We start from the raw sequence: 15,197 nt of genomic DNA on the forward strand, positions 1-15,197 counted from the left end.
GATAGAGCCGGCGACATGTGGAAACCTGAAGTCCCCCTTCGCACTGGTCAGTTATAAGCCGTCGAGGCTGGTAGGCTTGAAGAGTGCTACGTAGAGCAACATCAGCGGATGGCGCTTGTCGTATTCGTGATTACCTGGGCGTATGTGGCCTACGTAGCCTAGTCATCAAAGCGGCTGTCAGACAATCTGGCGTCATCCTCGGTCGGCATGAGGCCATCGCCCAGCCTCGAAAGTAATGAAGAAGACACTGCGTCGTTCTGGCGGACTAAGTGCACTTTACGCTGCGATGAAGTCAATATCATACATAACTTTCGTTGATGTATTCCTCCGGGGTCGAGCAATCCTTCAATATAGCTTGCTGAATTATAGGAATACAAATGTAATTAAAATAAGGCGTTTAGGAGTAGCACTGGTTTATAAAACAGAGGAACAGTTAAGACAAGTTACGTGCTAATGGCGGAACCAGCCTAAGCGCCGAGACAACCAAACGTCTTCTTCTTTTCCACCTGAGTGGTACCATCTGCCTTTTCGAGTAGCACTCATTTTCTTCACTACATTTTCTTCCCCTCCGGAAAAGAGCCATCCTGGCGACTTAGGGGCAGGAGACGACAGAGGGGTCGTAATACGGTTTCAGGCGGTCTATGTGAACAGTCTCACGTCCACGGCGTCGTTGATCAGAGGACTGCGCAAGCGGCTCCACTACGTAATTCACAGGTGATGTTTGTTTGACCACACGGTAAGGGCCGTGATACTTGGAGAGAAGTTTCGTTGACAGACCAGGGCTGGTTGATGGGATCCAAAGCCATACAAGTTGATCAGGGGCATAAGAGGCCGGAGGCGTCGAGCTATCGCGATGGTGTTTCTGGCGTTGCTGGTCAGCAGTAGTGAGGGAGCGGGCAAGCTGGCGACACTCTTCCGCGTATTTAGCAGCTTGTGACACCGTCGTCGACTCAGCCACATCAGGGCGGTAAGGGAGGATGGTGTCTAGCGTGCAGGAGGGCTCGCGTCCGTAAAGGAGGAAGTATGGAGAGAATCCAGTGGTTGTCTGTACTGCAGTATTATGCGCGTACGTCACAAAAGTGAGAACACGGTCCCAGTTGGAGTGGTCGGAAGCGACGTACATTGACAGCATATCCCCTAATGTTCGGTTGAATCGTTCTGTCATGCCGTTTGTTTGAGGGTGGTACGCGGTGGTGGTCCGATGAATGACATGGCATTCCTTTAGAAGTGATTCGACTGCGTCCGAGAAAAACACGCGTCCTCGGTCGCTGAGCAGCTCACGCGGTGCACCATGACGTAGAATGATTCGATGCAATAGGAAAGAACCGACGTCACTTGCCGATGCAGATGGCAACGGTGAAGTTTCTGCATACCGCGTAAGGTGATCAATGGCGACGATTATCCAGCGATTTCCAGCAGGTGTGATTGGAAGAGGTACGTAGAGATCTATACCAACACGGTCGAATGGTCTGGCAGGACAAGGCAAGGGCTGTAGTGGAGCTGGAGAACGGGAAGCTGGATTCTTCCGGCGCTGGCAAGCAATACAGGAACGGACGTAGCGGCGAACGAACCGATACATTCCGCGCCAGTAAAAGCGTTGTGACAGGCGGGTGTAAGTTTTTAATACTCCCGCATGCGCGCAATGTGGGTCGGCGTGAAAGGAGGCGCATATGTCCGAGCGGAGATGTGTGGGAATAACCAGGAGCCATCGGCGTCCTTCAGGGAGATAATTTCGTCGGTATAGCAAACCATCCCGGATAACGAAGTGCTGTATTTGACGGCGCATACCTCTAGGGATGGGTTGCGAGGGAGGCCGACGCAACAAGTTAAGAATTGAAGCAACCCTGGGATCCTTCCTTTGCTCCAGAAACATGTCGTTGACACCAAGTGCAGATACGTCGTGTGTAGGCGGAGGCGGCGACTCGTCATTAGATGGTAGGGGTGATCGGGACAGAGCATCTGCGTCGGAATGTCTTCGGCCAGATCGGTAAATGACGTTAATGTCGTACTCCTGAAGCCGGAGTGCCCAACGGGCGAGCCGGCCGGAAGGATCTTTTAAAGAGGAAAGCCAACATAATGCATGGTGGTCGGTAACCACGCTAAATGGGCGCCCGTAAAGATAGGGTCGGAATTTGCCTATTGCCCATATAATGGCCAGGCACTCTTTTTCTGTAACGGAATAGTTGGCTTCCGCTTTTGTGAGCGCACGGCTGGCGTAGGAGACGACGTACTCATCAAATCCAGGCTTACGCTGGGCGAGCACAGCACCGAGACCGATACCGCTAGCGTCCGTGTGGATTTCTTTTGGAGCAAGTGGATCAAAATGTCGCAGTATTGGAGGTGATGTAAGAAGGCGACGGAGTGTGGCAAATGCATCATCACACGCCGATGACCATCCCGAAAGATCGCGGTTGCCGCGAAGAAGTTCAGTCAAGGGAGATATGATGGAGGCAAAGTTGCGGATAAAACGACGAAAATAGGAACATAGGCCGAGGAAGCTGCGAAGTTCTTTCATCGTCTTTGGCTTAGGGAACTCGGCAACGGCACGAACTTTCGTCGGATCCGGACTAACTCCATCTCTATAGAGGACATGGCCCAAAATTAGGAGTTGTCGGGCGCCAAAGCAGCACTTCTTTAAATTGAGCTGTAGACCGGCGGAACTGAGGCAAGTCAGCACGGTTTCGAGGCGCTGAAGATGTGTTGAAAAGTCACGGGAAAATATGACAATGTCGTCTAAATAGCACAGGCAGGTTTGCCATTTCAGGCCACGGAGGATGTTGTTGATCATGCGCTCGAAGGTGGCAGGCGCATTGCATAGCCCGAATGGCATGACGTTAAATTCGTATAAACCAACGGGGGTAACGAAAGCCGTTTTTGGGCGATCAGCCTCGGCCATCGGAACCTGCCAATAACCGGAGCGCAGGTCTAGCGACGAGAAGAACTCGGCGCCTTGTAAGCAGTCGAGCGCATCGTCTATGCGAGGTAACGGGTAAACATCTTTGCGTGTGATCTTGTTCAACCGGCGGTAGTCTACGCAAAATCCTATTGAGCCATCTTTTTTTCTTTACTAGAACAACCGGCGAGGCCCATGGGCTGTTAGAGGGCTCAATAACGCCGCGCTTCAGCATGTCGTCAACTTGTTCTGCGATGACACGGCGTTCAGATGCCGACACACGATACGGACGCTGACGTAACGGTGCGTGAATGCCAGTGTCGATTTGATGACATACAGTGGAAGCACGGCCCAAAGTTGGTTGCTGGTGGTCGAAGCTTGTGCGGAAGCGCTCGAGGAGGGCGATGATGTCGGCGCGCTGCTGGGCCGTAAAGTTGCTGTCGATGCATCGCGAAAGTGCTTCGGTGAACGATGGCTGAGAGGGTAACGTGGAGCAATCAACGGCGTCGATATGAAGCGGGTTCGAGTGATCAGGAACGACATGTGCACACAAGGGATCAATGTCATCTGCAAGGCCTAGCCACTCTCCGCGCAGTAATTTGGAAGGCGAGGGAAACGGATTAGAGACATAAATTGCACTTGATCCATCGTGAATAGTGAGAACGGCGAAGGGAATCAGGAAGCACTTGCGCCGGACAGCGGTTTCAGAAGGCGTAAAAAGAACAGGTGAGCCAGTAGAGATGTCGCAGGAAAGCGGTACTAGCGCGGATGAGAAAGGGGGTATCGGTGTGTCGGCAGCCACAAAAACTTTTGCAGGTGAAGGTGGCGAGTCGACCGCAGCAGATGCACACAACGGCGAGAACTCGACTTCGGCACGGGCGCAGTCGATGACAGCATGATGAGTGCAGAGAAAGTCCCAGCCCAGTATAATGTCGTGGGAACACGTCGGCAACACAACAAACTCGACGGCATAAATAACGTCTGCAATCGCAACGCGTGCCGTGCACGCAGCGAGAGGGCGAATTTGTTGCTCACTTGCAGTGCTCAAAACGAAGTCGTGAAGAGGAGTCGTTACTTTCTTGAGCCTGCAGCAAAGTTTCTCATTCATTACAGACACTGCGGCGCCAGTGTCAACCAGTGCTAAAACAGGAACACCTTCAACGGAGACAGCAACGACATTAGACGGCGAAAAACAAGGTCTTGTAGAGTTCGAAAGCTGCGCAGTTCTTGCCTCCGGAACTGCGGCTTCTAGTTTTCCTCGGGGACAGAAGGAGGGCGTCGTAGCATAGGGGAAAGGGAACGGCGCCGAGGTGAAGGCGACCGACGTCTGTTGAAGTTCTGGCGAGTCGAAAATGTGTCCATGGCAGCAGGCGGGCCAGATGGAGCAGTCTGAGGTCTCGGTGGGAAATCGTAACTGTTTGGCCGCATGTCGTCACGTAGGAGAAACTCACGCCGTCGGCAAAAGCGTGCTACGTGGCCCGCAAAACCACAGACGTAGCATATTGGGCGGTTGTCTGGAGTGCGCCATGGGTTTTGAAGGCGTGATGGTGTTGGTCGGGAGAACGGACGGGCAGCGTGATGCACAGGTTCAGGCGGTGCGGCAAAGGTGCGCGCGGGAACGTAGGAGTTCGCGACAGGCAAACGTCGGGGTGCGGTCAGTGCTTCAGCATAGGTCAGCGGAGCAGCGACTGGTGGTACATGGGCTGCGGGCAGCACCTCGGATACTTGCTCCTGAACGACACGCTGTATCGATGGCAGCAAAGTAGACGGGGCAGCTTCAAAGGTGTAAGGTACAAGAGACAGCTGGCGCGCGACCTCCTCGCGTACAAACTGCTTGATCTCAAGGAGCAAGGCAGAATGGTCTTCCGCAATGCCAGCCGAAGTTAAAGCGGAGATCGTTGCACATGACGCACTGGCGCGACGAGTGGATTCACGCTGTTTCCAGAGCTCGTCATAGCTCGGACAGAGTAGGATTACGTCAGAGACCGTTTGCGGGTTCTTGGCGACAAGCATCTGAAATGCGTCGTCACTCACACCTTTCAAAATGTGTTTGATCTTCTCGGCTTCCGTCATGGCCGAGTTGACACGCCGGCAAAGGTCCACCACATCTTCGATGTAGCTGGTGTAATTTTCACCATTTTGCTGAGCTCGAGCGCGCAAGCGCTGTTCGGCACGTAGCTTGCGAAGTGCTGGACGGCCGAACAGATCCGCGAACGCCGTTCTGAAGGCCGACCAGGTGGGAAGGTCCCGCTCGTGATTACGGTACCACAGACTGGCGACGTCGGTTAAATAAAACTGGACGACGGTAAGCTTATGCGCATCGTCCCATTTGTTGTGCTTGCTCACCCGGTCGTACTCGTCAAGCCAATCTTCCACGTCCTTGTCATCGGTACCGCTGAAGGAAGGTGGGTCGCGTTGCCGAATGGGGCCGGAACAGACACCAGGCGGAGTAGTTGAAGCCGAGGCGGCTACCTGCTGACCTTCGTCCGTGGACATGGTAGAAACCGGAGGCAACGTACGGTTTCGAAGTTCCAGGATTATGGAGTACCCCGCACCTCCACCAGTTAAAATAAGGCGTTTAGGAGTAGCACTGGTTTATAAAACAGAGGAACAGTTAAGACAAGTTACGTGCTAATGGCGGAACCAGCCTAAGCGCCGAGACAACCAAACGTCTTCTTCTTTTCCACCTGAGTGGTACCATCTGCCTTTTCGAGTAGCACTCATCTTCTTCACTACATAATGTTTATTAGACTGCTATAAAAGCGGAGCCAACACTAGAACCACAGATGTTATTCTCATATGACGCCTGTATTGTAAGAGTACCCATCGTAGGAATATCATGTAGTGTTTATTGGTTTCTTGCAAAATTAGACAGCCAGCAGCATAACCACAATTGACGTTGCAACGACATTACGCCTGCATAGGCTGTTTTTCCAAACCAGTTTAGAGACCTGGCGTGGCTCTGTGGTAGAATACCTGATTGCCACTCAGAATGCTTGGGTTCGATTCCTGCTAGGATCCTAATTTTCATTACTTCCATTCGCCAGGTCAACGATGCCGATGTCGGCTTTTTTTCATAACACTCTCGCATTGAAGTTGCCAATGTCTGTTCTCGCCGTTTCTGGGTAGATATAAACTGTCAATCACCTGTGGCGCATACCCGTACACCACGGCCCGTGGTAAACGGGTATGTGCCACATGTGTCAGGAGGAAAGGGTTTGACGACGTACGGGAGAGGATTTTCGCGTTATTCATGTCATGACCCGACAGTCGTATTTGTCAAATCGTCTTGCCCTCCCATGCCAAGTTTGGTCTACACCAAGTTAAGGAGGCGATCATGAGAGCACTCAGACGTAGGCGGCTATATAGATAGATAGATAGATACGTAGACAGAAACGCTCAAAGTGCCAAAGGTTCGCTAAGAAATGCTTCGCATTTAATATGGCGTTCAGCTGCTACGCCTCTTTGGCGAGCAGCTCCAGCGATCTGGAGGTAGCAGTCCCGACCACTCCATAGGGGGAGGTACGACGTCTGCTCAGTAAATGCTTCGTAAGTTGCACGGATGTCAAAACCACAACGTTATTAAAAATGCAGTCGATGTGTACCGTTAGTTACATGGCGAGAAAATTTTAGTGCTGTAAATGACGTGGTTTTAACGAAGGAATTTCTCAAAAAACACCTTTGTTAATGGCGAAACGCGTCAAGGTGGTGTTTAATTTGCAAAAAAAAGACATTTGTGTCAGGTCAGTGTTTTCTTAGTTATGAGCGTTTTCTTGTTTTGTTTTTTCACTGTCATGTTGTGCGGGTCATTGAATATGGCATCATCCAGAGACCTTTAGGTTTACATATTTATTTCTAGTAAAAAATTATGGCGTCATCGTCGCTTTGTGAAATAGCAAATAATCGCATTTTCTTCACACTTTAAAAATTTTGCCGTTTTACGTAGGCTAGGAGGCTACGGCTGATAGCTGTTAGGTATATATATATATATATATATATATATATATATATATATATATATATATATATATATATTACCAAATAATATACTTCATATGCGGTGTGGTGACGTTATTTTTAACGTTTCAAGGCCTTGCTCTTACGATCATAGTTACCTGTTGGATGGAAATTTTCGAGTGCGTTGGTAGGTAGACTTGATATTTTTCACAAATACAAAACAAGCGCAGTCTGAATTTTTTTTTACATAGGCTGTAGCACAAGGAAAAAATCGCGAAATGCGTCAAAAGAACTCTAAAAAAAGCTTACATAAAATTATGTAGGGGCAGAAGTCGCCGCCGCTGTTGAAAAAAAATCGCGAAAAATGCACATTCACCCCCCCCTCCCGACTTGCTGCTTGCTGTTTGTCAGCAATCGACCTACAGATTCGAAAGAAAGACTTAAACCAAGGCTCTTGTCACATCTATTCGTACGTGAAGTTGGTTAGAATGGTCCAGATGTACACAAGAATATAATTTACTGAGTTTTCAGTACGAAAGAAAGACAAGACGAAAGCAGTAGGGTGTGTCCAGATTGAAAACGAGGTCCCGGTCACCATTCCCGATTTTGATGAAGTTTGCTGTATGCCTAGGCATTCGACGCAGAACAATGGTTTCGAAGTTAGTTTCACGAAAAAAAATTTGTTCGCCTGATAAAAAAATATGTTTTTCGCGCAAGAAAACACTGTTGCGCCAATTTCGCGATTTCTGAATTTTGAGGGCACCTAGGGAAAACGTGGTGCACTTCTCGGTCACAATATTTGTTCCCCTCAAAGAACAAGTGTAATACAATCTGATGAGTCTATTATTTTCCTTGCTTGTCGAAGAACATTGAAGAAGGAAATCACAAACATGCAAATCGAACAAAATACCTCTATTTCACGAATTTATTGGTTCAAACAAGTGCAACTGAGGATAATAAAACAGGGTACGTATTCAAAACTTTCATATTCATGCTGTATTCTAATAATGTAGTTCAGCGCAAAAAACAGGCAACAGACGAGCGAGAGGACAGCGCATTCCTCCAACTAAAGTTTATTGAATTGGGACGTATGTATATATACACACAGGGAAAGCAAGAAAAGAAAAAACCAGAAAGTAAAAACTAAAAGGTGAAATCAAGAAAAGTGCCGATAAGTCACACACGTGTGCGAACACCGCCCCCCTTCCCATGTCTCACCAACAACAAAAGCTCTTTGTCAGAAAGATGCAAGGAGGGCATGCTTACGCATTCGTCCCCAGACCGTTTGATTTCCCAAGCTTCGATGATTTCCCTCACCCAGGCTGAGGAAATCGTTCGTCCTCTAAGCGTCGTTTGGAGCCCAAGTAGAGCTCATCCGCAGTCGAAGCGGCACTCATGTAATGTGAGCGCCTGCAGCATCGAGCGGCCGCTGCTGCGGGTTTGCCAAGCGGCTGATCACAAGACAAAGCTTGCTGAACCACGACACCTGGCTGCGCATTTGTTGGTGTCGAGCTGCTGCTTTGTGATTATGCCACGCACAAATATTTTGAACAACTTATATCCGATTTTTAATACATGACGAACGGCGCGGCCGCTAGGCTGACTTGGTCACAGTTGACACATGATGACTTGTTAGCAACCAAAATAATGCAACGTTTCTTGTTTATGCAGAATGGTAGATACATCCTTGACTTCAATCAGAGGGATTTTAAAAAATTAAAAATGGCCTTTTTGAGAAAACAATTTGCAAACCTCGGCATTTTTAGTAAATAACTCATGCTTTAGCCCTCTTATCGAGTAAAACGGAGTGTGATAAAGCTACGGAAATTATTTTAGAAAACAGGACGAATATGAAAGTTATGAATATGTACCGAGTTTTGTTATTGTCAGTTTCACTTGTTTGCAGCAATAAATTCCTGAAATAGTGGTATTTTGTGCGATTTGTCATCTTTGTAATTATTTCTTCAAAAGCGCTTCGAGAAGCAAGGAAAATAATAGACTCATAAGATTGTATTGCCACGCCCACTTCTTGTCTTGTTTTGATGTATTCGGGTTTGACCGGCAGGGACGGTTATCAACGCTCGACGCTGTCCGCGAAGCATTGTTCAAGAAGCTTCACGTCTATAGTAGATCGTTCTGTTAAGATTGCGCCCCGCACGCGAATGTTCCAGCTTTGTCTAGAGATAACGCCGCCACCAGCGATATTGCTGGAAAGTTCGATACCGCCTGTACAAAAGCCGACGCGACTGACCGCTTGTCAGTTGATCGACGGATGACGCCCTGTTCGCCGCTATCATTGTACAGCGTGTATTGCTGTAGTGCTAGTTCTCATTATCCGGCCACAAGTTCGGCCAAATGAACAGTTTCATCCTGCAAACGCCGACTGCTGTCTTCGTCGACGTCACGACCACGTGACAGTATTGCACTTCTTCTTTGAGGGGAACAAAAATTGTGACCGAGAAGTGCACCGCTTTTTCGCTTGGTGCCCTCAAAATTCAGAAGTTGCGAAATTGGCGGAATAGTTTTTTTTGTGACCAACGCTTGCATTTCTTTTTTTAAGGTGAGCAAATTTTTTTTCCGCATAACTATTTTCGAAACCATTGTTCTGGGTCTAATGCGAAGGCCTATGGTTAATTGCATTAAAATCGGGAATGGTGACCGGGACCCCGTGTTCGATCTTTTATCTGGACACACCCAATAGTAGCTGCCCGAGACGACACTCCCTGCCTTCGCGCTGCTACGAGGTTGTTCGGTGTCCTTAAGCACGCTCTCCGAAAGCACGGGTAAGAATGACAAAATAATTTTCAAAGACCAAGCGCGTAACAGAGCGCACATGGGGACTGAAACGGCGAGTTTTGGCTGACGATCAAGAAAATCGCGTCGTCAATCTGACTTTGTGTAGTGAGAAAATGTTGTTCAGGTTTACGTGTAGTCTGTGCAATTAATTCTTCTCACTCCTTGGGAAGTAAATGGGCGCATAGCTCTGCGTTTAGAGGGCAAGAAAAATGACAGAATTGCGAAGATTGAGGCAGCCTTCACTCACTGATTGGGCAAATTAAGTGGAAACAATCAGCAATGTGCTAAGATATGCCAGTGTGCAAAGATATGCAAGCACTGTGCAAAGATATGCGGTACTTACCTGGAAGCAGTTGTGGAGCACTAGCGCGCCAGATTAGGCTAAAATGCAGTGCTTGAAGTGTAAAAGGTGGGCTTATAAAAATGTCAGTTGTGTGCACGGAGTTAACCTAACTGTTTTGCCAGTGACAACTTGTTTACATTAATTCTACTGTGTCCCATATTGCACCTGAAAAGTAAGACATTCGCCTCACTTTTTGTTTCTGTGTTTCTTTGCTTTCGGCTATCCGCATCAAGCGTAATTTTTGTCTGCCATGCATCTTGTACGCACTTGGAGCTTCTTGTGGCGTTTTTCATAATATGCTATGTACAATGAATAAATAATATTTATGTTTGCGCAATCCTTATTTTGTTTCCCATCCCATGATGGGCGCGTATTATTCGTTCTTGTAAGTTTATCTTAGCGCACCCCATCGTACAGTGATCAGCCACAATTCGATTTCCCATAAGCAGCACATTGCCACTGCCGTTGTAATATAAAATTGACGGCTGTCAACAACCGCCATTCAGAGCTACAAATATTGCATACACACATTGACACTCAGCAGTCTAAGCATTTACGAGCAGAGTCAAAGGAACAGGCAGATTTATTGCTGCTTGTCAGTTCATTTGTGTGCAGCCAAATTCCGATTGACTATGTCGATAGACTCCCTGTACACTTCTTCAAAGTAAGGCTGCTGGCGCTTGACTCGGTCGTAGTAACTTGCGAGCTTTGGAAACTTAGAAGGGTCGGTGAAATTCTGAAATGCCAATGAAGAGAAAACATATTAACTTGACTTGTACAACGTACACGGCATGTAAAGGTGCCTAATTGCGACAAAGTCGATGAACCACTGGCTGTGAAATCACATTCTTGATAGGCACTGCCAGGTGAAGTCCCGGTAAATGAAAGTCGACGTAAAATATGCGCACCTATTACACAGTGCCAAAGCTGCTACGGTCTGTACTCTTCATTCAGGAACTGTGCTCCCAACAGTGTGAGATGCATAAATTTATTTATGATTTACTGAAAGTTGGCCTCCTCAAAAGTGAATTTAGGTAGAGCGTTTCTGTCGTAAATTGCCTGTGTAAAAAATTGTGACTAAATGCATTAGTTTCTAGAAAAACTGGTTTCAGTGCAGGGTGACTGTTGTGCCAAGTCCTTCTGGTGCTTAGGATATGAATTTATTGAAGTAACGTGATGTAAAATTTACCTTTCAATATATTATGTAAAAACAATATCTGATCATACTTTGGACGCATCTGCAGCATTAAAATTTCATGCTCATGCATTGGTAGAGGATTCACAATCTTTATATTTACCAAAAAGGAATAATATAGCATTTTATGTCACATCTCTAGTTTATGTACGTATATCCTGCTTTATTTGAGGAACCAAATTACGGAAGCATATTCCACTTTGGGCCTTGTGTACGAATTGTAGGCTAGAACCCTAAGTGTTGCTTGAACTTTGCTTGATATGCTCATTGAAAAACACCTGTTCTAAGGGGTAAAACACCTATATCGGAAACATGACCCGACGAGAATAAGTGTGAAGTGAGTGTAAAGCTTAAGCAATTGTAGTCAGTAACCTGTATTGATTCTTTGTTATATAGTGCACAGGAATGAAAAGTTAGCTGTAGTTTGCGTGTGGTTTTGAGTAAGACTATTATTGCACGATAATTTTTCATGCTTGCCGCCACTGTACAAATTCTCACAATTGGTGCAGTAAACTACTTCATCCGTATCAAAAAATATCACGTTGTATGGAGTACAGTGTCCAGCAAACTATCTCATACGCACAGTTTGGGACACTGCTTTAATTAATGCATTTACATTTCCTAATAAAAGCAAAGGCCCCAGTCCGCACTGCCCCGAAGAACACCACAAGAAACAGGAAGCATATCAGAAGCAATCTTATGGAATACAACAAATTGTTTTCGGCTTTGCATATACGCCTCGACCCATTTCACTGACTGGCGCGGCAAACCAGTTAATCGCCGCTTATGTATTTGCTTCCCTGCGACACCTTATCAGACGATTTCCTAAAGTTTATAAGAGCTGCACCTATTTGCCCTGAGTGGTCCAATATTTTTCCAAAGTCATGTATACTGTATTAAATAGCTGATTCGTAATAGATCACCCCTTGGTAAAGCGAACAAAACTTGCATGCTTGACAAGAAACACCTTATACAGAGAACCTGTACCTATAAAGCATCGGTACCCCTATGCAACGTCTACTGATGGTACACAAGTAACTCGAGATCTTCAGTCAGATGCGTTCAGTTATGAACAATCTGCGGCACCAGCCAGACAAGCGTTGCTGTTTCGCACAACGCTGCACACCGCTATAATTCCCCCGCATTATGGCCGCGTGGTTTACGTCTTGATATTAATGCACGGCTCCACTGCTTATTTTCAATGTGTATTTTTACCGTCAATAATTGTAAACAATTTAATTTAAAATATTTCATATTTCTACTTTGCAGCCCATACGTCCACGTTCTTATTAGTGTGAAAATCAAATCTTCCGCTAGCAGGCAATGCGTAAATTACAATTCTTATAACAAAGATTGTCGTAGTTTTCGTTGTCCGATCATTCGGAGACAATAATATTAGATGTGCAAAAATGTGAATGATCTTGAAATCAATTGCGATGATATTGCCTTCTTAAAATTAGCGGACGCCTATGGATTTTCGACTTTGTTGATTACATGCACGCTGTAGGAATATGTGGCAACTGAACATAACCCGGCAAGCCACCTACGTTTACACATGGAAACAGTATTGCAATTCAAGCTGTAGCAAAACAGTGAGGCCTTACCTCAAGAGCCACCACGACGCGTGTGGTCAAGGCGATATCGGCGAGTGTGAAGGTGTCCCCGGCCGCGAACTTGCCGTCACCGATCAGGTGCTCCAGTCCTTTGACATAATTTTCTTCGAATGTTGTTATCTGCTGGGTCGTCGGCTTTTTCTTGGCCAAATGCATAGGACGCTGCACAAAGAAATGTAGATACATTTTTTTTTATTTATCGTCAGCAGATTTTCATGGTACCGACAGAGGACAGCACTGGCTGCTCTTTACGCGGCGATCAGGAATTGTTTGCAGTTACCACACACGTATTGCCGTACACATTATCCGTAATCGTAAACCGGATTATTCAAATAACATCTGACTATTAAATTAGAAGCATTTCTTAGCGAACTTTGGCGACATTGAGCGTATCTATCTATCTATCTATCTATCTATCTATCTATCTATCTATCTATCTATCTATCTATCTATCTATCTATCTATCTATCTATCTATCTATCTATCTATCTATCTATCTATCTATCTATCTATCTATCTATCTATCTATCTATCTATCTATCTATCAGGCCGCCTACGACTTTCTGCTCTCCTGGCTGTTTCATTATTCATAAGTGTACCAATATTGGTGTGGCATGCCATGACTGTGTGACGAACATAAATGACAGCTCATCGCATGAAAATCATGATATTCATGTAATGAACTGTATAATTTACACGCCATTCTGTTGGTGCTCCTGAGGCCGTTTCGTTAACTTGATATATACCAAAATTGGTATGGCGTGACAAGAGTGTATGACATTGATTTTTTGCAGGTTCTATTGTGCAAATCATGATACGCATGTCATGCACCCCATGATTTAAAAGACATGTCTCGGTGCGCTCGCTGCCGTTTAATTAGATGGATATATACTAAAATTCGTATGACGAGACATTTCTGTATGGCGAACACAAATGACATGTGGTAACATGAAAATCATGACATGCAAGTTATGTACCCCACCACATACTTGCCCCGCTTATGGTGCGTTTGCGGCCGTTTCGCTATCTTGACAAGTACCAAATTTTGTATAGCATGACGGCACTATACGGCGAACACAAATGACAGGTGGTAACATGACAATCATGACACGCATTCATGTACAGCATGATTTACATGCTCATGGTGCGCTCGCGGCCGGTTCCCTAGTTTTGTATGCCCCAAAATTGGTATTTCGTGGTGTGACTATATGACGAACATATATGACAGGTGGTAACTGAAAATCATGACATGCATGTCGTGTAGGATATGATTTACAGGGCATGCTCATGGTGCGCTTGCGGTCGTTTCGCTAGCTTGGTATACCCCAAAACTAGTATTTCATGACGTGACTGTATGACTAACATAAATGTCAGTTCGTAACATGAAAATCATGATCGGCATGGCGTGTATGGCTTGATTTACATGCCACGCTCATCGTCTGCTCGCGGCTGTTTCGCTAGCTTGAGATACAGCAATATTGGTATTGCGTGACGCGAGTGTATGACGAACGTAAATGACAGGTACTAACATGCAAATAATAACATGCATGCCATGTACGGCATGATTTGCATGACACTGTCTTGGTGGCCTTCCAGCCGTTTCGTTAACTGGATCTGCACCAAAACTGGTATTGCATGACATGAGTGCGTGACGAACATAAATGACTGGTCATGCACTGTATATACCAGAATACACGTTTCCTTATATAAAAGACCGTACATGCATGCATGCATGGCAAACATGTAGTGAACTAGATGTCATGACATGAATGACTTCATTGTCCTGAAAGAGAAGCAAGACAATGTATGCAGCTCTCTGCTGGCTGCTTCGCATTACGTTGATTCCCATAGTGCGTGCGATCTGCCGGCTATTAAAAAAATTATATGCTTTTGCAATCCAATTTGTCTACTAAGGTGGATCATTGACTTCCGGTGAGTCCAGAGCTCTTTAATGACCTTTTCGTATAGTATAAAACACCGACTACCATTCATGTTGGAGGATGCTTTAAACTGAAGAGGGAAAAGATAAATGGAACAGAAGTTTGACAGTAGCGACGGAGAACGAGAAGATATGGCCGTGCTTCCTCATAACGGCAAAGCTGTAGGGAGAGTTTTGCGACTTCACGCATATACGCCCTCCAATCTTATTTTTAAGTGAAGCGTTCGGGAGTAGGAGGTTTCAGTTGCGGAGGCGGCACGGTTAGCAAAAAACTGGACGTCGGCAAGTGTACAGAAAAATGGGTGTACGCAAATGAGGTCTTCGAAGGCGCGCCGGTCTCACGCGTTTTCTTATGCGCCGTTTTCCAAGAACTTATGCTCTCTCGATTGTAGGGTTGTCGGCGATCAGCGGTTCCTAATATGGAAACCTGATCTTTCATCGAAGTCATTAGTCATTTCACG

At 46.2% G+C, this 15,197-nt stretch overlaps 1 protein-coding gene across 1 annotated transcript in view; it reads right to left on the minus strand.

Annotated features, from left to right (window-relative positions):
- LOC119391656 (glutathione S-transferase 1-like) overlaps positions 1–15,197 on the minus strand; it is a 45,710-nt gene that overhangs the window by 13,456 nt on the left and 17,057 nt on the right. The window contains exons 4-5 of the mRNA XM_037659322.1: positions 12,789–12,959; positions 10,643–10,725 (exon numbers count right to left, since the gene is read on the minus strand). Coding sequence (XP_037515250.1) covers positions 10,643–10,725; positions 12,789–12,959 — 254 coding nt within the window. The remainder of the gene's footprint in view (positions 1–10,642; positions 10,726–12,788; positions 12,960–15,197) is intronic.

The sequence above is a fragment of the Rhipicephalus sanguineus genome, chromosome 4 (genome assembly GCF_013339695.2).
Source record: "Rhipicephalus sanguineus isolate Rsan-2018 chromosome 4, BIME_Rsan_1.4, whole genome shotgun sequence".
Lineage (NCBI taxonomy): Eukaryota > Metazoa > Arthropoda > Arachnida > Ixodida > Ixodidae > Rhipicephalus > Rhipicephalus sanguineus.